This window comes from Tachysurus vachellii, chromosome 23 (genome assembly GCF_030014155.1).
Source record: "Tachysurus vachellii isolate PV-2020 chromosome 23, HZAU_Pvac_v1, whole genome shotgun sequence".
In the NCBI taxonomy this organism is placed as follows: Eukaryota; Metazoa; Chordata; class Actinopteri; order Siluriformes; family Bagridae; genus Tachysurus; species Tachysurus vachellii.
Window position 1 is genome coordinate 15,065,405 of NC_083482.1, and position 23,835 is coordinate 15,089,239.

A 23,835-nucleotide genomic window follows, 5' to 3' on the forward strand; every position below is an offset into this window, starting at 1 on the left:
GATATACAGTGTCATGTACAAGAGAACAGGTTCCCCTTTTTACCCTTCTCTATGCGGTCAACTCTGGCTTGCTCATGAAATACTCCTCTCGGTTTAGTGAATCTACTGTGAGACATCTTTTATTATCTGTGCTGTACAAATACCGAATAGGAACTAAAGTTCTACAGGGAAGGGAAATGGCCTCGTTCCACAGGGAACGCCTGGCCTCGGTGCATCCTTTTAAAGACGTATTTCATTCTTGGAGTTATTTCTAACAGCGGCTCCTTCATTCTGTCCTTCCTTGACTCCGAGGCAGTATCGCTGCACGCTGCCGGACAGTGCTAGCAGAATACAACATGTCTTGTGATGACGTGAGTGTTGTTTTCGTCTTCGTTATTTCAAGTAGTCATGATTTTTATTTTGATGACGTCTCTTTCCGCTTCGTTCTAGACGGGGAAACTCATCCTGAAGCCACGGCCTCACATCCAGTAGCAGATCTGGAGCTGAATGTTTTTGTCTTTTTTTTTTTTTTTTTCCTCTGTCCAGTTTTGTTTGAAATATAATACTTCTACTATTTTAAAAAAACCCTACACACACTCGCACAAAGAGTTTTACTTTTCACCATACATCGAGTGTCTGTATTTCTAACGCTGTTCTTTTATTGTGTGTCTCGTGGGAAGTGTTTGCGATTTTACGCAAACGGCTTAACACGGTAACTATTAAATACACAGATCTCTTAATTAAAGGACTTTATACATCTGAAAGAGACTCTGTTACAATCGATAGGTTTTGTACCCTAAACCCCATTGTATAACTACATCTTTACAGATAAGAGTCTTTTAAATTGTAGATATGATTCAGTGAATTTGATTTTATGCATGTGTACGTTATTTAAAACCAGATGTGCTGCTTTATTTTCTATATTTGTAGGTTTTTGAAAGGATCTTTCTGATATCGTTAATAAAAAATGGTTCCCTTTTTTTGTGATAATTTTGTATACGTCGATTCAGAGTGAGTTCTTTTTACAGTACCGCGGTTCGATCCCGAGCTCGGATTCCTCCTGTGAAAATACCAGAAAATCTTCGGCTTTAATCCGAATAGAAAATAATTATTTAACGAGGATGGAAAGTTAAAACTTTTGTAAAACCTCAGCTACTATCAGCTACTTCCAAGAGCTTCTAAAGGGCTTCTATTTAAATTATTAATATTTTTTTTTATACACTGACAAAGTAAACTGACATTTTTTTTAATCACTGCATTGTTATTGTAACTCAATATCCATCATCCCCAACATAAATATCTGGATCTTTTTCATTATATTAAATTACCACAGTAGCAATAATTACAAATGTGCTTCTTTATTCAGTCGTATATTGTGTAGATTAGAAAATATTATACTGTAACGTCAAGATAAATACTTATTTACTGTCTCTTTATTGTCTGGAAATAAAAGCTCTAATTCTAGTCTGTCAATCTTTTAAAATAAGTTAAAATATCTTGTCAGTGTCCCTCTTTATAGCGATAAGGAACTCTCCTGCTGTGAGGTCTAGACACCGAATAACCCGAGCGGGACGGAAGGAAGTCATGCAGCTCTCCTGAGAACTTCTTTAGCTGGTCAATATGGACATAACCTGTAGAGGAATCAAGAAGGAATCATCATAAACCCAACACTTTACACGTGTGAATTACTGTATACAAATTATTCATTGTTACCGAAGATTAATTCATTGCTCATCCTTAACAGATAAACTGACTCACCTTGTGGTCGACCTGTGAACCCTAGGAACATCTTAGATTCTGCTTTAATAACCCTAATTATTGATATAACAACAAAATTTAAATGTTATCTGATTAAACGAGCGTTTAAATCATTAAATACCTGAAAGCATGTTGTTTACAGGATAAAGTTGTGCTTTACAACAAACTGATTCGTGTCTTGATGGAGATGTGTTTGTGCGGTTCTCCTGCCTGAGAGACATGTTACCATCTAGTTTAGCATACTATACATCTGTACAGAGAAATTTATTGTCTTATGAGACTCGGGGGAACTGTTAAATACTGTTATACGACAGATCATCTTTACAGAAACTATAATAAATATGATACCAACCTAATGAAGTCTTGCATACCTTTTCTTTCCTTTCTCTGTCTGACTTCCTTTAGCATCCGTTTGAATGTACGTAACCTGCTCGGATCTTCTGCTTCCGTGCGGTGCCTAATAAATGAGATGTGAGAGAAGAGTTAAAAACAACCAAAGCTGACGAATAGAATTCATACCATGCAAAACAGTATACTCACGGTCACACCGAGCATCTCATCCTGCTCCCATATGAACCTTCCAATCTGGGCTTTCACTTCTAAACACGATCAGGCATAAAAATACTAATAGTTTCAAATCCTTTAGATTCTAAACTGCAGATAATAATCCGACTCAGATTATAAGATCAGATAATAATCCGACTCAGATTATAAACTCAGTCTCTGATCTTTATAGGACTTGCATTGGTATTGTGTTGGAACTAATACCATAAAGAAGCAATCTCCTTAACTTGGAAGTGGTGGTCGTTAACATAACTCATCTCACCTCTCTGTACAGAAACAGGAGGCAGTAGATAATGCCCGAGCGGTACAGATTTGGTGCTCTGCCGCATCTGACAGGTGGACAGGTAGGCACTGTGAAATACCGTGGCTCTATCCGTCACATACTCGACACTCACGTGGATCCTGAAATAAAATGTATTACATCTCTTGTGGAGCTGTAGGATGCTTAGTGCTTAGGTCTACATGAACTTATATTCAGTTTCAGGGTATTAGGTTTATTAGGACATTCATCAGCTATGAGGTTGCACACGTCATCTCAGATAAACAATGCAAGGCAGTTTAGAGCTGAGCTGTAGGTAATAACTGTATACCTGTAAAGTCACCTGTATGGAAGGTGTAAGTTAGCTAACAATGTAAATATCTATGGGATCATTCTGCTGTTCAAGCTAGAGACCAACAGAGGTCTCATATAACCTGAATTTAGCCTCTTAACGCCGTAAATAATAATCATAACAATGATAATGATGTAAATAGGTGTATTTTTGTGAGGCTTTGATTACCTGTTAGTGTCAGGACATGAAGCGTCCTCACTAAAAAGGTAATCAGCTGATTTCCAGTCGGTTATAACGCCGTCCTGAGAAACTGAAATACATCACTGATTTATCATTAACACGTTTCACATGGAAATATCACTCACAATTCATATAACAGTGAATTTTTAACACGAATGAAGGTCCATGCTAGCTAGCTAATACGAGCTAACAGTTTAGCTAACAGTTTAGCTAACTGGCTAATCGCTCCACTAACTTACCCCAAAAACATCTAATGTCTGTTTTTACACTATCTGAAAACCAAGCTGTTTTGTTTTTAAACATATTTCTTCACTACAAATTCGTTATCGAACAATTCTATAATTTAATTCTATATAACTTTCTGTTTTACTTCAGGTTAATTATCTTTAGCGAGCTACTCATGCTAGTAATCTGTAAACTGGTCGGTAGGTGAACGGGCAGCTTTATGTAGGTTATCATTATCATAATGAACTCGTTTAAATATGGTAATGAGCTCGGGCACGTAGAGAATAAACTCGTTTAAATATGGTAATGAGCTCGGGCACGTACAGAATAAACTCGTTTAAATATGGTAATGAGCTCGTGCACGTAGAGATAATAAAGCAATAATGTGGAGACTTGAATACTACAATTAGTCTGAAGAGAGAAATGAGTTTAAAGACTTTCTGTTTTTATATTTATTCTATTTGTGGTGTTATAAGTGTTTATTAAACATACTGTTTATTATACATGCTGTCGGGATGTATGAAATATCTGTTCAAGGTGATAGATAGATAGATAGATAGATAGACATAAAGATAGATAGATAGATAGATAGATAGATAGATAGATAGATAGATAGACAGACAGACAGATAGATAGATAGATAGATAGATAGATAGATAGATAGATAGATAGATAGATAGATACACAGACAGACAGACAGATAGATAGATAGATAGATAGATAGATAGACAGACAGACAGACAGACAGATAGATAGACAGACAGACAGACAGACAGATAGATAGATAGATAGATAGATAGATAGATAGATAGATAGATACACAGACAGACAGACAGACAGATAGATAGATAGATAGATAGACAGACAGACAGACAGACAGACAGATAGACAGACAGACAGACAGACAGACAGATAGATAGATAGATAGATAGATAGATAGATAGATAGACATATAGATAGATAGATAGATAGATAGATAGATAGATAGATAGATAGACAGACAGATATACAGATAGATAGATACACAGACAGACATATAGATAGATAGATAGATAGATAGACAGACAGACAGACAGATAGATACATAGATAGATAGATAGATAGATAGATAGATAGATAGATAGATAGATAGATAGATAGACAGACAGACAGATCTGGCTTGACAGTTAAATTGGAAATTGGTGATTAAAATAATGAGCATTTATACAAATATGGAAGCCATAAAAAAATAACCCAAAATGTTTAAATGAATTTTCTTTCAATTAAAAAAAACATTCACAAGTAAGTATATTGTAGAAAAACGCACTTATATACACTTATATATATATATATATATATATATATATATATATATAGCATGATATTAACAATTAATTATTAATTCATTAATATTTTACATTCATTGTTTATAAGGATTTTAGTTCCATAAGCTGAGATTCTGGAGCACAATAGCAGAAGGTTTGTTGTAATGTGCACCTAAAGCCTTTAGATGGTGCTATAGCCTAGTGCAGGATTTAGAGACTGCCGGTGACTGCGCACTGATTATTTATATACGTCTAACATTCATAAACACATACATATGCTTACAAATAATTTAATGGAACAACTACCTTAACTGTTAGAAAGACAATATCTAAATGGACAATAACTATTCAATTTAGCTTTTTTTGTTTTACAAAATGGAATTCGATTAAAGACAAAGTTAGATAACTCTATGTAAAGTGTGTTACACTTATTACACATGCATACACATCACACGTCTGCACACGTCTGCGTACGTCTGCACACGTCTGCCCAGCCAGAGTCCTAACAAGGGCGTTTACCCAAAAAGGGCCCTTCATGTCTTCCAGGGACTTTGCATTAACATGGATCTCTGCTCAACATTGAGATGTACCCAAAAATTTGGTTTGACTAATATGGTGTTTTTATTTATTTACTTTTGTTTATTTCATTTTTATTTATTAATTTTTTTACAGGACCTCTCCCTAGCATGTGTCTCTGCCCATCCAAGGACTTCTGCCTAGCACAGGGATCTGCCCAACCAGGGGTTTTACTCAACCGGGGCATCTTTTCAATCATATGTTTTGTCATTCTTGTTGGTTTGCATTGCAAATTGCCTCTGCCCAGCTAGGGGCTTTGCCCAACCCAGGGGCTTCTTCCTAATCAGAGGTTTTACCCTTTTTGTTGGTTTACCCAACCAGGGGCCTCTGCTCAACCAGAGACCTTGCCCAGCTAGGGATTTCTGCCTAACACTGGGATTTGCCCAATTTATTGGTTCCCTAAGATGACTTTGCTTTAACAACTCTGCCTAACATGGGAATCAGAGGTTTTGTCCAACTATGTAAGAGGCCTCTGCCCGATGTGTGGCTTTGCTCAATCAGTGGCTTCTGCCTTATGGGGCTGTGGATTTGTAGGTTGGCTATGAAACATTGCTGTTTTAATCGAAATATGGCACAAATATACATTATGTGATGTTTGTATGTAAATGTGTGATTGAATATGGTGTGTATTCGATCATGTGAGAAACGTCTGAGTTCAGAGAAATTTGACAGCTACATAATTTTAATGTTTTTTTTTGTTTTTGTTTTTAATATTAAATAGCGTACTGCTCATTTTTATACAAATGGCTGGCAATGTGCTGTTGCAATGAGTGTGAATTCACACCATCCGTGATGCACCCAAGCTGCTTTTCACACTCTGGCATATGCTGCATTAGTAGCATCAGCTATGAAACATTCAAGTCCTAAAAAGGCTGACAAATTATAATGTCTGTGTATGACACAATGGAAGAATGTAGCAAGGGACATGAACAATGGCACATCCTTGCGTTTTGTACTGTAACAGTGGTGTGCGGATTTGCATTAGGAGAAGAATTTATTATAATAATGTCCTTAATCTGTGTTAAAAGCACAATCAGTAAGTTTGATATGTAATATTAACATTTTATATGTACACGTGTTTATAAGGCACCAGGCCTGCATAGTTGAGAGCAGTAAAGCCATTACGTCCTTGTTTACATCCAGCGGAGTCCATGTCTATGTCCAGACTATGAACATACTGCAGAGGGATGGCATGTTGTCTTGCTCGTTGATTGATCGCTCATGCCTTGGCGAGTTGCTCCTGGCAGAACTCAGATAAAATACAACAGACATCATAAAGAGCAGCAGGTAACAGTGCCTCCTGTGCTATGATTTAAGCCATGTTTCCATCCACCACTGTTAAATATACCCATTGTAAGCCCCACAGCATGAACACAATAAACCTGATGTTTTTTAAATCACTGGGTTGAGAAGAAAAATAGAAATGTTAAAGTTAACTCTTTACATCATTCTTATATGGTCGAGAATCGTGCTTCCTCATGGCGCTTTTGTATTCTCGATTCTCAACTGTACTGGTGAAGTTTTCTGCTTGTTTAACATTAATGTCATGAGTCTTCACAACCATCAGTAGGTTTTCTATGTCTTCAGGGCAGGACAGAAGACTTTCTTTATTCTCTGTAGCATGACAAGCTGTGCACTTTTGTCTTATTAACTTTTTTTTTTTTAAAAAAAAGAGAAGCTCGAAAGCTCATTAAAGCACTTAAGCTTTTCTCCATGCCATTAAATGTGGATATCATAATGGCACATAACATCATCCAAACTTCCTGCTTCTATTCTTAGCCGATTAAACAGCGGATGTGAAGAGATCGGCAGATAATTCGGTTCGTTCCTGTCCGATCGAACGTTATACGTAACGCGATACGCGCAGATGGGCGACAGATTGAAGGAAAATCCAGTGAATTTATTATGCCTCAGGTTTCATTTAGTTATGTTACTCGCATGTTACTTGTGCCCTTAGAGGAAAGCATCATACTGTGCTTCTCAGCGATCCACTTTATTTGATAATGGAAAATTTCTACCGTGATGGGCACGGTCTCTTCCAGAATGACTCCGCCCATACCTACAGGGTTCAAATGCCTACTGAATGGCTTGATTAGGAGGAAAATAGCGTTCGACAGCTTTCTCCGTCACCAATGCCAAAACGCCAACAGAGGAAATATCTTTTGAAGGAACTCTGATGAATTCCTATCTAAAGGCATTTCGAATCTGTGCCAAGGCCCTTGACAACATTGAATACATACAGAATTCAAAGAAGAAACGGAAGTACTCGGAGGAAGCGTGTACGTTCGGTGACAAATGTGATGAGTGAGAAAAGTGACTGCTTTGTACAGGAAATGCCGGTTGGCCTATTTATAGTTTGACATCACGTCGGACTCGACGGAAGACCCAGTGGTGAGCAAAAATAGACTGACTCCAATTACCCACTAGATATACAGCCTGCACTGTACGTTCATTAATGATAAATTAGTTTGTCACCAAGCCCGAAAGCTGTCACGCCGTCGGATGCCAGAACAGACAAAGCAGGAATGACGTTTGACATAAAGTCTAAGGTGGCCGAAATGGGGTTAATATTAGTGTGTGTTCAGTGTGTTTTGAATCTGATCTTATCTGATCTTTGTATCTCTTGATGAACTGGGACTCATCTCTCCCAAATTTGGCTGGTGTGTGATGTGCTTGGCACGGTTCCGGTTAAATTCCACTGTAACCATGTGACAGCTTACTGATTCAGCCATGAAAATGAATTCGTACAGTTTCCTATGAAAAATTTTGGAAGATTTTTTTAACAATAAAAATAGTTAATTTCATTTATTTACAGAGCGTTGTTCTCGTTCAAGAGGATGTATTGATACGTGTGTGTGTGTGTGTATTGGTTTATAGATTTATATATAGTGGTCACTCCCTGTGCCTCGGGGGTTTCCTCCGGGTACTCTGGTTTCCTCCCCCGGTCCAAAGACATGCATGGTAGGTTGATTGGCATCTCTGGAAAATTGTCCGTAGTGTATGAGTGCGTGAGTGAATGAGAGTGTGTGTGTGTGCCCTGCGATGGGTTGGCACTCCGTCCAGGGTGTATCCTGCCTTGATGCCCGATGACGCCTGAGATAGGCACAGGCTCCCCGTGACCCGAGGTAGTTCGGATAAGCGGTAGAAGATGAATGAATGAATATAGTGGTCAAGGTTAGGTCAGGGAAATTCATAGCTCTATCTATCTATACACTGTAACCGATTGCTTCACATGTTCGATAAAATACTGCTGCATTTCCAACCGTGGCATTGATCAGCTGAGAGATCATTGTGAGCTCTCCAGGACCAGTCAAAAAACTTGGCTATTTTCTCTGAATCTCAGTAGGATTCACATTAGTATTCTTTACCACTGAACAAAATATATATTAACAAAAAGTTAATTAAAAAAAAACTCAGTATGTCTTACCCAAACCAAAAGAAGGTATTGGGGTCCTTTAAAAGCATTTTGCTAAACCTACTGAGAAAATATATATATATTTTTTTTTCATTAAAGTCTTTGTAGTTGCCGAATGCATGGATATTTAAAGGTGCGGTGTTTGAGAAATGCTTCAGAAAACCGAGTCGGGCCGACAAACAAAACAAACGTGTAGCCAATGAGCAGAAAGGGGCGTGTCTTGTCAATATGCGGCGGAGAGAGTGTTCAGTGCGCATGTGTGACGTTAGCAGAAAGCGATTGAAACATTGACATGACAGATAAAAACAAAAAGCGCAAAAAGGCTTACGATAAGGCAAGAAGCAGGACACGTGTTAATATAGGATCAGCTTTCCAGCGCTGGAGAGAACTGAACGTCTTGGACGTGAAACGGAGCTAAACCTTTCACGCTAAAACACACAGTACTACAAAAACACATTTGTATTACCATAGTATTACTCATTAAGTTAATTTATTGATAAAAAATATCCCCTCGGCCAGCCGCCCCAACAGGTTCCGCCATAATAGTTGCCTGGGTTACGTATGTATGTGTGGGGCGGAGCTATCAAAACAGGGGTGACACCCATTTGGGTTAGGGGCGTGTTTGTTTTGGTGATTTCAAATGTCAACATTGGATTTCAAACATCATGCACCCCGACTTTAAGACAATGACCAAAGTATTCAAAAAGAATTGTTGTCATAGTGTAAATGTAATTTATTTACAGAAAATACTAATTATGTTATTGATTGATTGATTGATTGACCCAAGAAAAGCTACCTGTACTAACCGATGTCAATATATATCTTACTCATTGTCCTACTTATTAAGTTCATTCATTCATTCATTTTCTACCGCTTATCCGAACTACTTCGGGTCACGGGGAGCCTGTGCCTATCTCAGGCGTCATTGGGCATCAAGGCAGGATACACCCTGGACAGAATGCCAACCCATCGCAGGGCACACACACACTCTCATTCACTAAAGCAATCACACACTACGGACAATTTTCCAGAGATGCCAATCAACCTACCATGCATGTCTTTGGACCGGGGGAGGAAACCGGAGTACTTATTAAGTTTTAAAAATAAATTTATTTCCCTCATCTCTTGCTGTGGAATAAGTAGCAAAATGGTTCAAAATGTCAGTCTGCTGGAAAAAAAATAAGGCCTTTGAAATAAGTACAACCATAAAACTACGCGCAACAGCAATACAATGAAACTGAACTGTTCGACAATATATTGAGGTGTCTGTGATGCATAACTGAATATCCTTACATACTTACAGTGGACTGGCTTTATCATGCCGCTGCCGAATACATTTTCCCTCCCTCTTTATGTGCAGACTGCTGTTTGTTTTAAATGGAAATGCTGTGCCTGCTAATTTTTGGAACATTTGCCAGAACATCAGCTTGGTGAACGGCTTCAAAGGAACCTCGTTCATTGCAGGTGTTTTTGGATTAAGGCCACTGCCGGATCGTTGTTTTTTTTCTCTCCTTCACCTTTGAAGTGTCATCATCTCTTTCACCTGCCGTCTTTTCCGTTGTAACTCTTCCCGGATCAAATTCTCAGCTGGCAGAGCACGGAAATAAACATTCTATTTTAAACCACAAGTGAGATATGTGGGAAAGGAAGTGTAATGCTAACACGTGTACAGCTCAAAAGTAAGGTGGGAACAACTGTTCTGCCTTAGCATGAATGGCACCCGTCTACTAAATGGGTCCAGTTGACAAATGCATTTCTTTTTATTATAAACAAATTTCAAGAGCGAAGTCAATCTGATCATGTATTTGAAATGACCCATCCATGCCACAGAAGCTGATAATCAGTCTTATCTTGACCAATTCCACCAGTTCCCCACAGTTTGTTTTTTACCAAGCTTGATTGCTCTTGCAGACATTTTTGCCCAGTCTCCTACAGACACGTGTGAAGAATCTAGACATTTTACCCCACATTTTACCTTAATTCCCACAATCTGACTAATCCTGTTAAAAGTTTACTAATTCTCCCAGCTACTGGCGACATTCTAGACCAATTCACTTGGTTCCCAAAACACCCTTGACCAGGTACCTGCACCTCCACAGGACTGCTCCTGCAAGCACTCTAGTCTAGACCAATTCTACCAGGTCCTGCAGAGAGTCTTAACCAACCTTGCCAACTCCTGCAGACACACTACACTAATGTTAGCTGCTCCTGTAGAAAACTTGACAAATCCTCTAGTTCCTCTATCCTCTAGTTTAGTGGGAAGTCGTGGCCTAATGGTTAGAGAGTTTGTCTCCTAACCCTAAGGTTGTGGGTTCGAGTCTCGGGCCGGCAATACCAGGACTGAGGTGCCCTTGAGCAAGGCACCGAACCCCCCCAACTGCTCCCCGGGCGCCGCAGCATAAATGGCTGCCTACTGCTCCGGGTGTGTGTTCACGGTGTGTGTGTGTTCACTGCTGTGTGTGTGTTAAATGGGTTGGATGGGTTAAATGCAGAGAACGAATTCTGAGTATGGGTCACCGTACTTAGCCGTATGTCACGTCACTTCACTCACATGCCTTTTTTGTCAGGTTCTACTGGGAATCTCAGTCACTTATAGTCATAGACTTGGCATTGTAAACAACAGCGAAAGTCTAATATATAGGGGAGATTTCACAGGCTCTAAATAAACACAAGGCAACCCATGGTGTCCCATGGGAACAGAATTATCTGGTATAGACTCAGATGGAGTTTATTAACTTGTCACAGACTCCTACCACAAAATTCCTACCACAGTCTAAATGTATCTCTGAGACAGTTACCGGTTAAACTCCACTCCAGGAAGTTTTATCTGTCTCAGAATGTCAGCAACAGTAAGTGTGTTGTTGCTTGTTATTGCACTGTAGGACCAAGAAGACCTTGTCGGAATGAATGTGAGTTGTGTGAGTACCCCTGGGTAGCACAGCAATTAGCAAAAGGCGTGGTGACTAAGGGTAATAAGGCTATTTGGACCGTTAAGAGGACGTCGCTGAGGTCACTGAGACACTTCTTCCTTAGGCCCGAAGATAAAGTGTGTTTTTGAATGTTCATCTGTACAGTTGTGAGACTGGTGAATTGAGGTGCTTTTGAGGACACTTCTTAGTTGTCTCTGATGAGTCGGTGTCTCAGAAAGAGCAGAGCTATAAAAGAATGTTGATTTTTCAGTCATTTTTAAATTATGTCAGGCTAAAATTAAGGTTATTCATTGTAACTGTATGACATACTTTTAGGCCAAATAAGGTAGTTAGTTTGTCTGCTCAGTATGGCCTTGTCATTATAATAAACAATACTTAGTCAACTCTGGTACGTACTAACTTCTCTTCCTGTTCCCTGGCCAATAGTCCGTCAATAATATATCAAGATGTTCCACAGCATCTGTTTTTATTCATCTGCTTTTATTAAACACGGAGGTCTGTTTCTTTTTGGGCTTACAAAACAGCCTTAGCCTTATCCAAACATGCACAAAGACCCAGACGTACGGTGCATCACCCAAATACATCTCAAAATGTTTTAATAGTCATATCCTGGGTCCAAGTCTGACGTAGCTTTTTGGCACATCTTATTTGGGATATCAAAAAATATCCCAGATCCAATGACAAGATAAAGACCATTCATTTGTCTTAAGACCAGTTTTAATGACAACAGCACTACCAATTATAACTGGAAATCCCTGTTTATTAGTTTAGCCACCATGACCCTAGGACATGCTTTAGGTGATTACTGGCCATAAAACCATTTTTTTTTTTTGCATTTGTTATACACTGCTTTGGTGTGGGCTTGGCATTCATTCATTCATTCATTTTCTACCGCTTCATCCGAACTACCTTGGGTCACGGGGAGCCTGTGCCTATCTCAGGCATCATCGGGCATCAAGGCAGGATACACCCTGGACGGAGTGCCAACCCATCGCAGGGCACACACACACACTCTCATTCACTCACGCAATCACACACTACGGACAATTTTCCAGAGATGCCATTCAACCTACCATGCATGTCTTTGGACCGGGGGAGGAAACCAGAGTACCCGGAGGAAACCCCCGAGGCACGGGGAGAACATGCAAACTCCACACACACAAGGTGGAGGCGGGAATCGAACCCCCAACCCTGGAGGTGTGAGGCAAACGTGCTAACCACTACGCCACAGTGCCCCCCTAGATGAGGACTGTCAGGCCAAATTAATATGTTCAGTCATAACCACAAGGTAAAATAAGAACAGAAGAAACCGATGTGGATTTTGAACAACTTTTGACTGTTGTTAGCTGAGAGGCCTTGTGACTCAGAAATTCTGGGAGAGACATTTGGAACATGCATGGTTGGATGTGTAAGCCATCGCTAGTACTTTAAAGCATTGTAACTTGTTCTCTGTATTTTGACGTATTTCATCTAAATCTCTCAGGTTTTAGCAGGCCATGAATGTCAAGGTTTCAAATAGAAAAGTGAAATTAGCTTTTAGGTAAAGAGTAGACCTAGGCCGTTAGATATATTTAACCATAAAGTAATTCCTACATACTGTATATCACCTCTCTGTGACTTTGGTAAGTCAAATCCTATCGTTCTTGTGCAATGTCCTGGAATAAAATTGAAAGCACCGCAATACCGGTTACTTTGGCTACTTTGGCTCTGGATATTGAATTAAAGACTCGATCTGTCATCGAAGATAATTTGCTTAATGTTCTTGTCTTGTTTATTGGTTAATGCAGCTGTACAACAGGAAGAGAAGCTACACTGGTATGGATGGAAAAGATATTAATTAACAAAGAGTAACTGCTGAATGGCTTCCAGACATTTGTATTTACAACTTTTTGCAGTTCTTGTAAGTGAGTAAAGGTAATGGGGATTTTAGACCAAGTTTACTAGCATGAGGATAAGCTGCTGCGGCTGAAATCTATATAGCTATTTATAACCAGAGTGACTTACAATTGAGATAGGATACAGGATTGCTCAAGGACCTTTACATGGCAACTGAGCCACAATACTCCACCGCTGAGCCTCTAAAGACTATTAACTAAAGAGGTGGGTCTTTTATCTTTGAAGACAGTCAGGGGAAGTCAAAACACCAACTGGGTGTTAGTATACAGAGAGCAAGCCTCCTTTGTAAATTAAGAGAAGGTGGATCGAGTCATGCTAAGGGTTTGTCAAGAATGTTGTGCAGTATTTGGTAAGATATGTTTTTTGACTTTACATCATTTATCAGACGCCCTTATCCAGAGCGACTTACATTTTTTATCTCTTTTTTTTTTATTTATACAATTGAGCAATTGAGTGGGGCACGGTGGCTTAGTGGTTAGCACGTTCGCCTCACATCTCCAGGGTTGGGGGTTCAATTCCCGCCTCTGCCTTGTGTGTGTGGAGTTTGCATGTTGCTTGCCTCGGGGGTTTCCTCCGGGTACTCCGGTTTCCTCCCCCGGTCCAAAGACATGCATGGTAGGTTGATTGGGTGGTAAATTGTCTCTGGAAAATTGTCCTTAGTGTGTGAGTGTGTCAGTGAAAGAGAGTGTGTGTGTGTGCCCTGCAATGGGTTGCCACTCTGTCCAGGGTGTATCCTTCCTTGATGCCCGATGACGCCTGAGATAGGCACAGGCTCCCCGTGACCCGAGGTAGTTCGGATAAGCGGTAGAAGATGAATGAACGAATGAATGAACTGAGCAATTGAGGGTTAAGGGCCTTGCTCAGGGGCCCTCAGTGGCAGTTTGTTGGATGTAGGAATCAAACTGACAACCTTCCTATTGGTAGCCCAACACCTTAAACACTAGGCTACCACATTACATGTTAGGATCTGTGTTTTAAATCTGATAATGGAAGCTGTATGACCCCAGTGAAGGCGTCACAAAGTGGTAGAGAGTGGTAGACATCATTGAAAGAGATGTAATGGTTGGTAGCATACAGTGAAAGACCTTCCATGATGCAGCGCTGCAATCTTGAATTGACCAGCACTGAGCAAGAACCTGAGCGGCCTCAGTGGAAAGAATCGACTAGAAGATCCTAACAATGTAAACGAGAAACCACAATGACTTGAAGCGTGAAGGATAATTAGTCGATCAGGACTACACTAAGGCTATGTGTGTTGCCAGACGAGTTCTCCAGGGAGATTATAAGAGCTTGACTTGAGCATGCATTTCTGGGGATAGCACGAAGGGATTCAGTTTCTAGTGATGAGCTGCAAACCATGTTGCTGCAAACAATTTTACCTAGCTCTTTTACAGGGATGAGGATTCAGTCATCTTAATTGGTTCAGCTAGATCAGAAGTATGCTTGTGTAGAGTAAAGATTAACGTTGGGTGCTTCCCTAATACTCAACGGATTCTTCCTGGACTTCTTGATCCTACTTCGTTTAGCCCAAACGATAGCTTCGCTTCTTGAGACTATGTCCTTCAACCTGTATTTCCAAACCAGATCCAATACCATCCTGTTTAAGATTGTGTTAGAGGAGGCTTTTACTGTAGCATAATTATAGACAACTGGTTCCTACAACTTTTATTATTGTAGCAGGATTCAGATTCTGGCCAAATATGTATACAGGTGCATCTCAATAATCTAGAATGTTGTGGAAAAGTTGATTTATTTCAATAATTCAACTCAAATAGTGAAACTCGTGTATTATATAAATTCAGTACACACAGACTGAAGTAGTTCAAGTCTTTGGTTCTTTTAATTGTGCTCACATTTAACAAAAACCCACCAATTCACAAAAAAATTGAATATGGTGACGTGCTAATCAGCTAATCAACTAAAAACATCTGCAAAGGTTTCCTGAGCCATCAAAATGGTCTCTCAATATGGTTCACTAGGCTACACAATCATGGGGAAGACTGCTGATCTGACAGTTGGTCAGAAGACAATCACTGACACCCTTCACAAGGAGAGTAAGCCATAAACATTCATTGCCAAAGAAGCTGTTCATAGAGTGCTGTATCCAAGCATGTTAACATGATTTGGGGTGCAATCTCATCTCCTGGTGTTGGTCCACTGTGTTTTGTGAAAAACAAAGTCACTGCACCAGTTTACCAAGAAGTTTTAGAGCACTTCATGTTTCTTTCTGCTGAGCAACTTTCTAAAGATGCTGATTTTATTTTCCAGCAGGATTCGGCACCTGCTCACACTGCCAAAAGCACCAAAAGTTGGTTAAATGACCGTGGTGTTGGTGTCCCAGCAAACTCACCAGACCTGAACACCATTACAGAATCTATGGCATATTGTCAAGAGGAAAATGAGAAACAAGAGACCAAAAAAATGCAGATGAGCTGAAGGCCACTGCCAAAGAAACGTGGGCTTCCACACCACCTCAGCAGTGCCACAGACTGATCACCTCCATGCTACGCCGAATTGAGGCGGCAATTAAAGCAAAAGGAGTCACAACCAAGTAATGAGTACATACTGTATACAGTAAATGAACAAACTTTCTCGAGATAGAGAATTGGTTGTTTTTTTGTTAAATGTGAGACAAAATCATCACAATTAAAAGTACCAAAGACTTAAAAACTACTTCAGTCTGTGTGTACTGAATTTATATAATACACGAGTTTCACTATTTGAGTTGAATTACTGAAATAAATCAACTTTTCCACGACATTCTAATTTATTGAGATGCACCTGTATATATTTTTTGGACCATGCCGCATGCTGATTTTGTGTGTTTGTGGATGTGCAAAAAGAGTGTGTCTTTGTGTTCGTGTGTATTGTACAGGTGCTGCTTCAGATTTCTAAGTCCACAGACTCTGACTCCCTCCTGATTGGCTGACCTTGACTGGGCCATTCAGAAATGGGTGATGCAGCAGAAATATACCCTCTCCAGCTCCCTAACAATACACACACTCACAGTGCAGGAGGGATACACTTAATCCTTCCTGATTCCAATATTGGCACCGATAAAGGCATTCGTGTTACAGTAAACAAAGAAAGGATTAAAAAAAAAATGCATATAAACACAAACACTTTTCTTTCAGACCTTCTGTCGTTATATTCCTTTCTCCTTTTAATAAATATATGAATAAATCAATAACACACTATTATGGTTATGGCTTTTATTTGGTCCTAATCCATTCTCTATGATATAGAGCTCAAAGTCAGTTAAAGAAGGGTCACATTTGCATTTGCCCCCCGACGCTCTGTTTCTCGTGAGGCTTATAAATAGACTCCAGGGATGCGTGATCCGTGTACATTTCTAAACCTGTGCTCTTGTGATATACAACCGCTTTTCTCTTATGAAGTACTATACTTCTCAGCAGTGTGTGTGTTAGTGTATTTCATTATATCTCATAATATAATGTCTACAAGCTGCACTATACTATAGTTTTCCCATAGATCGTTGTAACCGCAATCGTATAGTGTACGTAATTTAAATATCTTTGCAGAGTAAAAGGATGATCGTCGTTATATTTTTGCCATCTTGTGTCTATACCGTAACGCATATTTATAAATTGTAATTAATCTTCTAAGAGATTTTAGATATGGTGCAAAACGATGCTAAATAAACATAGGTATGTGTATTAGAAATGCTCTTAATGTTAGATGCTACATTGCATTGATTAACCTATTACATGAGCTTCAGTAGCTACCCGGCTTAAAGGTGGGGTCTCCGTTGTTTGAAAGCCAATGTTGACATTTGAAATCACCAAAACAAACACACCCCTAACCCAAATGGGTCCCACCCCTGTATCGATAGCTACAACCCACACATACATACGTAACCCAGGCAACAAATGGAAAGAAGTGTGTCTTTATCATAGCTGAAGGGAAGAACAATACGACTGTAGATAAACAAACAAGCAAAAATGACACACAAGCACACAAAACACACAAAAAGTACCTCGGCGTCCCATCGCAGGCCTTCCTGCTCCTTCAGTTCTCTCCAGCGCTGGAAAGCTGATCCTATATTAACACGTCCTACTTCTTACCTTATCGTAAGCCTTTCATCGCTTTCTTTCTTTGTTTTTATCCTCCATGTCAATGTTAAAACCGCTTTCTGCTAATGTCACACATGCGCACTGAACACTCTCTCCGCCCATATTAACAAGACACGCCCCTTTCTGCTCATTGGCTACACGTTAGTTTTGTTTTTGTTTTGTGTGGCGTCCCAACGCAGTTTTCTGAAGCATTTCTCAAACAACGGAGACCCGTTATATATAACGTTTGCCAGACGGATGGGTATCCATCATTCTCCACTTTTACATTTCATCTGATTTTATTACCATATTGTATTATAGTGATGTCCAAAAACATTGCTCAGAAAAAAAGGCACATGCAAAATGCTTCCTGTCTCAGCAAACTACTCATAAATTAAACACGATGTTCAAGATTTAGATGTACAGTATACGAGTGAATGGGAAGGCAGTTTAAAATAGTGACGAACAACCTATAAGATATAGAGCTCCAGGAGAAGGTTTGGTGATCACTGGTGTGGGGGGTGTCTGGGTTTTCTGTAAGAAAGCATTGTTTCACGTTCCTGTTCTGTAAAATACGCTGTTCATGTGTGTATATGTGGCTGAGGCATGGCTGTATAATTCATCAGAGCTTTGTAGTGTAGTGTTAGATATCTACGCAGGATATCTACAGAGCAATAGAGACAGAGAGAATAAGAAAAAGAGAGAGAAAGCAAACCCTCATGTCGCAATTTTTCAAGCTCGCTGCGCACAATGTGCTGGTGCCATGGCAACAGCAGACCTTCTCCATTCCACCTCCCAAACAATTCCTTCCTGCCACGCAATAACACTGAGTGACCATATCAATCTAAAAAGCATCATTCATTGGCTGACACGGAGCACTGATTGTGTCCGCCAGCTAACCGTCACGTGCATACAGATATATTTTATATACATGTGACTAGCCATGAGTACCAGCTAAGGCTTTCTGTCCCTAAGGATGCTTAATATCCCAAAGGGGATTTCCAAAGCACCACTGGAAGTGCAGAAAATCCTGTGCTCCTATCACCATGGAAACACCATGATAGACTGGGTGCGAGGCCGCCATGCATGCGATGGTAGAAGCCATCACTGGCATATCTGTATTTAATTAAATGCTTTTCTTCTCTGGCTTTTTTTTAACCTGCAGGGCTGCAGTTTATTTGGTGTGTTTATGCACATCTAAATTAAAAAAGTGGCCAAATTGAGTGACGTGACATACGGCTAAGTACGGTGACCCATACTCAGAATTCGTTCTCTGCATTTAACCTATCCAAAGTGCACACACACAGCAGCGAACACACACACACCGTGAACACACACCCAGAGCAGTGGGAATTTATGCTGCGGCGCCCAGGGAGCAGTTGGGGGGGTTCGGTGCCTTGCTCAAGGGCACCTCAGTCGTGGTATTGCCGGCCTGAGACTCGAACCCACAACCTTAGGGTTAGGAGTCAGACTCTCTAACCATTAGTCCACGACTTCTCCATAATTTGTATCTAAATAAATTAGTTTACATACATAGTTTATTTATAAATAAATTTAGAGACCATAAATTTTGTATAAATACTAGCAAAAAAAAAATCAATGATTCAATGATACTTTCCTGCAGTTTTATTAGTCAGTCAGTCATTCCAGGCATTTTGCAAAAATGCACACAGTTTATTTTGAAACTCGAGACTAGCGAGCTTCTGCAGATCCCTGAACAACCTCGAAGACGATAAGATCAGGGCTCTGTGGACGCCGTAGCATCTGTCGCAGAACTCCTTGTCCTTCATTTTTGCTAATTATTCTGTGGTCTTTGTACTTGAGATGTTTGGAAATCTAAATGTTCTCCTTTCATCTGGCACACTGATGCATTTGTATGTACCAATTGCAAATTCATGGGTCAGCAAAAGCAAGTAACCAACCTAAAGAGAGAATGATAGATGAGTAACTACTGGTTGCTACTGAACTTACATTTACAGCATTCCATATCCAGAGCAACTTACATTTTTTTATAACTGAGCAATTGAGGGTTAAGGGCCTTGCTCAGGGGCCCAACAGTGGCAGCTTGGTGGATGTAGGAATTGAACTTACAACCTTCCGATTGGTAGCCCAACGCCTTAACCACTAGGCTACCACATCCCATCCCACAACTTCTGAGGCTGGTTGCTGTGACAGGCTTCTGATGTCAATCTACTCGTAGACAAATACGTTATTAATATATTTCATCATTTTTTTGTTTCTACAGCAACAGCTCATTCACACGGAATTGTATGGTGGGCCTGTCACATAATAGTAATAAACAGATTTACTGCTAAGACTCATAATCTTTGGCATACTGTAGATATGGTGATGGTTTACGTAAGGAAACGCACATGTGGAAGGAGTCTCCAGTGTTAGCCAATAGGGCTGACGGTTTATAGCTGCTGTAATGTAAATTATAATCAGAGCATAACTTGTTTTGAAAAAAAAAAAAAAATCATGTTCTGTAGTAAATAAAACTTTACTCATTTACTCAGAAGTTGTCAGGGTTGTGGAAGGTAGCAGGTCAAAGAGGACAAAGAAAAAGAAAGATGGTGGCGTTGCTCTGGCTGTCTGCTTCATTACCCTGCTGGTTCCACCTGTTCTGGAACTCAACAGCACAGCAGCTCATCCCTTCTGACCGTCTCCTGCATCAGCTTTTCCTCTTCGCAAACTTCTGCCCTGACTCCACGGGATATCAGTCATAAATCACTGCAAATCGCTCTCTTTGTCCTGTGATTCAAGTCCTGTCACTTCTATTTCGGTTCCAACTTGGTAGTAAACCTCCACCATGGCGTCAGCTTTACGTAGAAACAACGTTCTGATTAATCCCTTACACTTGTCCTAGCTTAGGCTAAGGACAATTAGCCTGGGTGTTTATACCCCTGTTGTATATTCCTGGGGCAGGGGGTAGGATCCTCAAGGCTGTCTTGGACTCACTTTTTACTCATTGTTTATATACTTGTAAGTTTTCAAAAGCTCGATACAAAGTCTTTCCAATTTTATATCAAAGCCTTTATATAGTTTCTCACTTTCTTTACTTGTTCTTCTAGATTTGACCGTCAAGATTTGTTTGCTTTAAGCCTACGGTTGTGTCTTATGATCATTTTGCCCTTTTATGCTCAAACTCTGCAGTCAGTTACATTGGTATAAATCCCTTCTGTAGTTTTCTACCTAGCCTTGAAGTCGTATGTCCGAAGGTACACCCAGTTCACTGTGTCATGGTTCAAATAAAAAATACTGGAATATTTCTTTGGATGGTTTCTTTAGCTTGGTTTCTAACTCATTCCCTGTGACTGTGTTTATTTTTCTGTACGTTTACTCATGCAGCCTGTTTTCTTGCACGTGACCAATCTGTTTATTTATGTGTGTATGATTGAGCATGTGGATCCGCAGTTCAAGGCAGCCGAGTTAATCTTAAGGCAGCAGGTCATGTGATTAATCACAGCCGTAGGCTCCTTGAGGATGTAATTTATAGACTTAGATAGTGGTTGCACATGGACCGTGACGTCCTCAAAAGGGAACCACGATCTCGAATCCCTGCCACTGGGCAAAAGTATGACGCAGGTTATTTTTATGCCAGCTTGAATCGATGCCTGTCCTCTACACAGCGTGGCGTAACTCCTTGACTCAGTGGAGCCCCTCTACATCAGTGTCTGTAAAAAAAAAAGTGTGAGTTTTTAATGGGGAAAACCTGCTGTGGCTGGCTGCTGTCCTTGTGCCTGTGTGTGTAAACACATCGTTGACCTTGACCAACCTCGGGCTAAATGTGGCAACATCCCAGGTCCTGACTCATGGTACTGTATAACTGTCTTGCTTCAAACCTGCAAAGTTTCTTCACTAAGGTTAATATCTATTTTTTTATTTGAGAGGTTGAAAATCTGGTGATATCTCATGGAAAAGTGGTGGAGTGGAATTTAAGGTGACCTGGAAAAGTATTGAAAGTATCATGTTGAGTTAACCGTGTCCTGATTTGCCTTATCAGCAAATGTGTTCATATCTGGGTTTAAATAAGGGGAAACTAGTTCAAAGCAGTGACCTGAAACACATTAACGGTTTGTGTTGAGGCTTTGTGCCATGTCTGCATTTTATGTCTGACTGTTTGAACCCCTTGTGTCCTGTTTGCATTAAGATGATTCGAGAGAAGTTTTTGAGGATGCTATTTGAGCTTCACTATATATTTATGTATATATGGTATGTGGACACCTGACCATCTTGGTCATATGATCCCATGGGCATAAACATAGAATTTGTCTTCTTTGCTGTAACAACATGTCAGCGACTCGGGGATAAAACAGACCCAAATGCACTCACTCACTCACTCACTCACTCATTTTCTACCGCTTATCCGAACTACCTCGGGTCACGGGGAGCCTGTGCCTATCTCAGGCGTCATCAGGCATCAAGGCAGGATACACCCTGGACAGAGTGCCAACCCATCGCAGGGCACACACACACTCTCATTCACTCACGCACTATGGACAATTTTTCCAGAGATGCCAATCAACCTACCATGCATGTCTTTGGACCGGGGGAGGAAACCGGAGTACCCAGAGGAAACCTCCGAGGCACGGTGAGAACATGCAAACTACACACACACAAGGCGGAGGTGGGAATCGAACCCCCAACCCTGGAGGTGTGAGGCGAACGTGCTAACCACTAAGCCACCGTGCCCCCCGACCCAAATGCAGGATAGCTAAAATAAACACTGGTTTATTAACTAAAAAACACAGAACAGGAACACAGACTAACGACAAGATGACAACAGGACAACGACAGGACAACAGTGACAGACAACAACAGACACATGAGGAACAGGTGTGCAGAGGCGGGGAGGAAGAGACAAGGGCGGGGCAGACATGTGACACCAAACATAATCAAAAGCACGTGGCCAAAGTCCGGGCTGAGTCCTGACATAACAACCTCCACATTTTCAGGCTTTCCACTAGGTTTTGAAGTGTGGCTTTAGGCATTTTGTCCATTCATCCACACAAGCATCGCTGATGTCATACTGATGCCATGAGGCCTATTGATGCAGTTGATGTTCCAGTTTATCACCAAAGTGTTCAGTGGGGTTCTTTCAAATCAAGCTTGGTAAACCGATGTCTTCATGGACCTCACTCTGTGCACGGGTACATTGCCATGCTGGAACAGGGTTTGGCCTCCTAGTTCCTGTGAAGCTTTGTAGTTTGGGGAAAGCCAAAATACGGTTGTGATGATCTACGTATTTTTGGTCTTAGAATATGTACAATGTCAGTGACTTTAAGAGACACGTGTCAGTGTCTTTAAATGATACGACCCTAGCGCTAGATTGACAGCTGCCTTTTCCACCTGACTTATGATGCTTTCTGCATCATTACTAATGAATTGTCTTTATGTTCTGCACAGGGGGGCACGGTGGCTTAGTGGTTAGCACGTTCGCCTCACACCTCCAGGGTCGGGGTTCGATTCCCGTCTCCACCTTGTGTGTGTGGAGTTTGCATGTTCTCCCCGTGCCTTGGGGGTTTCCTCCGGGTACTCCGGTAAATTGTCCGTAGTGTGTGATTGCGTGAGTGAATGAGAGTGTGTGTGTGTGTGTGTGCCCTGTGATGGGTTGGCACTCCGTCCAGGGTGTATCCTGCCTTGATGCCTGATGACGCCTGAGATAGGCACAGGCTCCCTGTGACCCGAGGTAGTTCGGATAAGCGATAGAAGATGAATGAATGAATGTTCTGCACATTTCACTGGTGGTTGATCAGAAGGAACTGATTTGTCTGTGCTTCTCAGAGGCCTTGAGGTCAATGGTTTTGAAATTTCAGAGGTTAATGAGCCGTCCTTTGGGATTGGAACTCAATAAATCAGTCCCAATGGGCAGATAACACATGGGCTGTAGGAAATAAGTAGCTTTGTTAAAGCCACTGCTTCTCATTTTGTCGTTACAACTCGTGGTTGTGTAGATGAGGTGGGTTTTTTGTGGAATTTGAAGTATTTAAATGCCTGAAAAAATGAACTGGAACAAAAGAGAACTGGAACCAATCTAATGAAAGACATTTACATTTACAGCATTTGGCAGACGCACTTATCCAGAGCGACTTACATTATCTCATTTGTATACAGCTGAGCAATTGAGGGTTAAGGGCCTTGCTCAGGGGCCCAACAGTGGCAGCTTGGTGGACTTGGGATCGAACTCACAACCTTCCGATTGGTAGCCCAACACCTTAACCACTAGGCTACCACAGGCCTACAGACAAGACAAATGATGGCCTTGTTGTCAGAGTTGTGTTCAGTTTTCTACAAGGGAAGTAAGCGTACTAATCCTAACCCCGC

The 23,835-nt window shown here is 40.7% G+C and overlaps 2 protein-coding genes across 2 annotated transcripts in view; one reads left to right on the forward strand and one right to left on the reverse strand.

Moving 5' to 3' along the window:
• cnep1r1 (CTD nuclear envelope phosphatase 1 regulatory subunit 1) overlaps nucleotides 1-976 on the forward strand; it is a 4,718-nt gene extending 3,742 nt beyond the window's left edge. The window contains exons 5-6 of the mRNA XM_060859713.1: nucleotides 296-350; nucleotides 430-976. Of these exons, the coding sequence (XP_060715696.1) occupies nucleotides 296-350; nucleotides 430-471 (97 nt within the window). The 3' untranslated portion in view covers nucleotides 472-976. The remainder of the gene's footprint in view (nucleotides 1-295; nucleotides 351-429) is intronic.
• A 359-nt stretch (nucleotides 977-1,335) lies between these two features.
• Nucleotides 1,336-3,500, reverse strand: terb2 (telomere repeat binding bouquet formation protein 2). Its single transcript, XM_060859712.1, has 7 exons — nucleotides 3,332-3,500; nucleotides 3,081-3,162; nucleotides 2,564-2,703; nucleotides 2,278-2,336; nucleotides 2,109-2,194; nucleotides 1,859-1,947; nucleotides 1,336-1,610 (listed from the first exon to the last, which is right to left on the reverse strand). The coding sequence occupies exons 1-7, from the start codon at nucleotides 3,393-3,395 to the stop codon at nucleotides 1,480-1,482; spliced, it is 651 nt and encodes a 216-aa protein (XP_060715695.1). The 5' UTR covers nucleotides 3,396-3,500; the 3' UTR covers nucleotides 1,336-1,479.
• Between the last annotated feature and the right edge of the window lie 20,335 nt (nucleotides 3,501-23,835).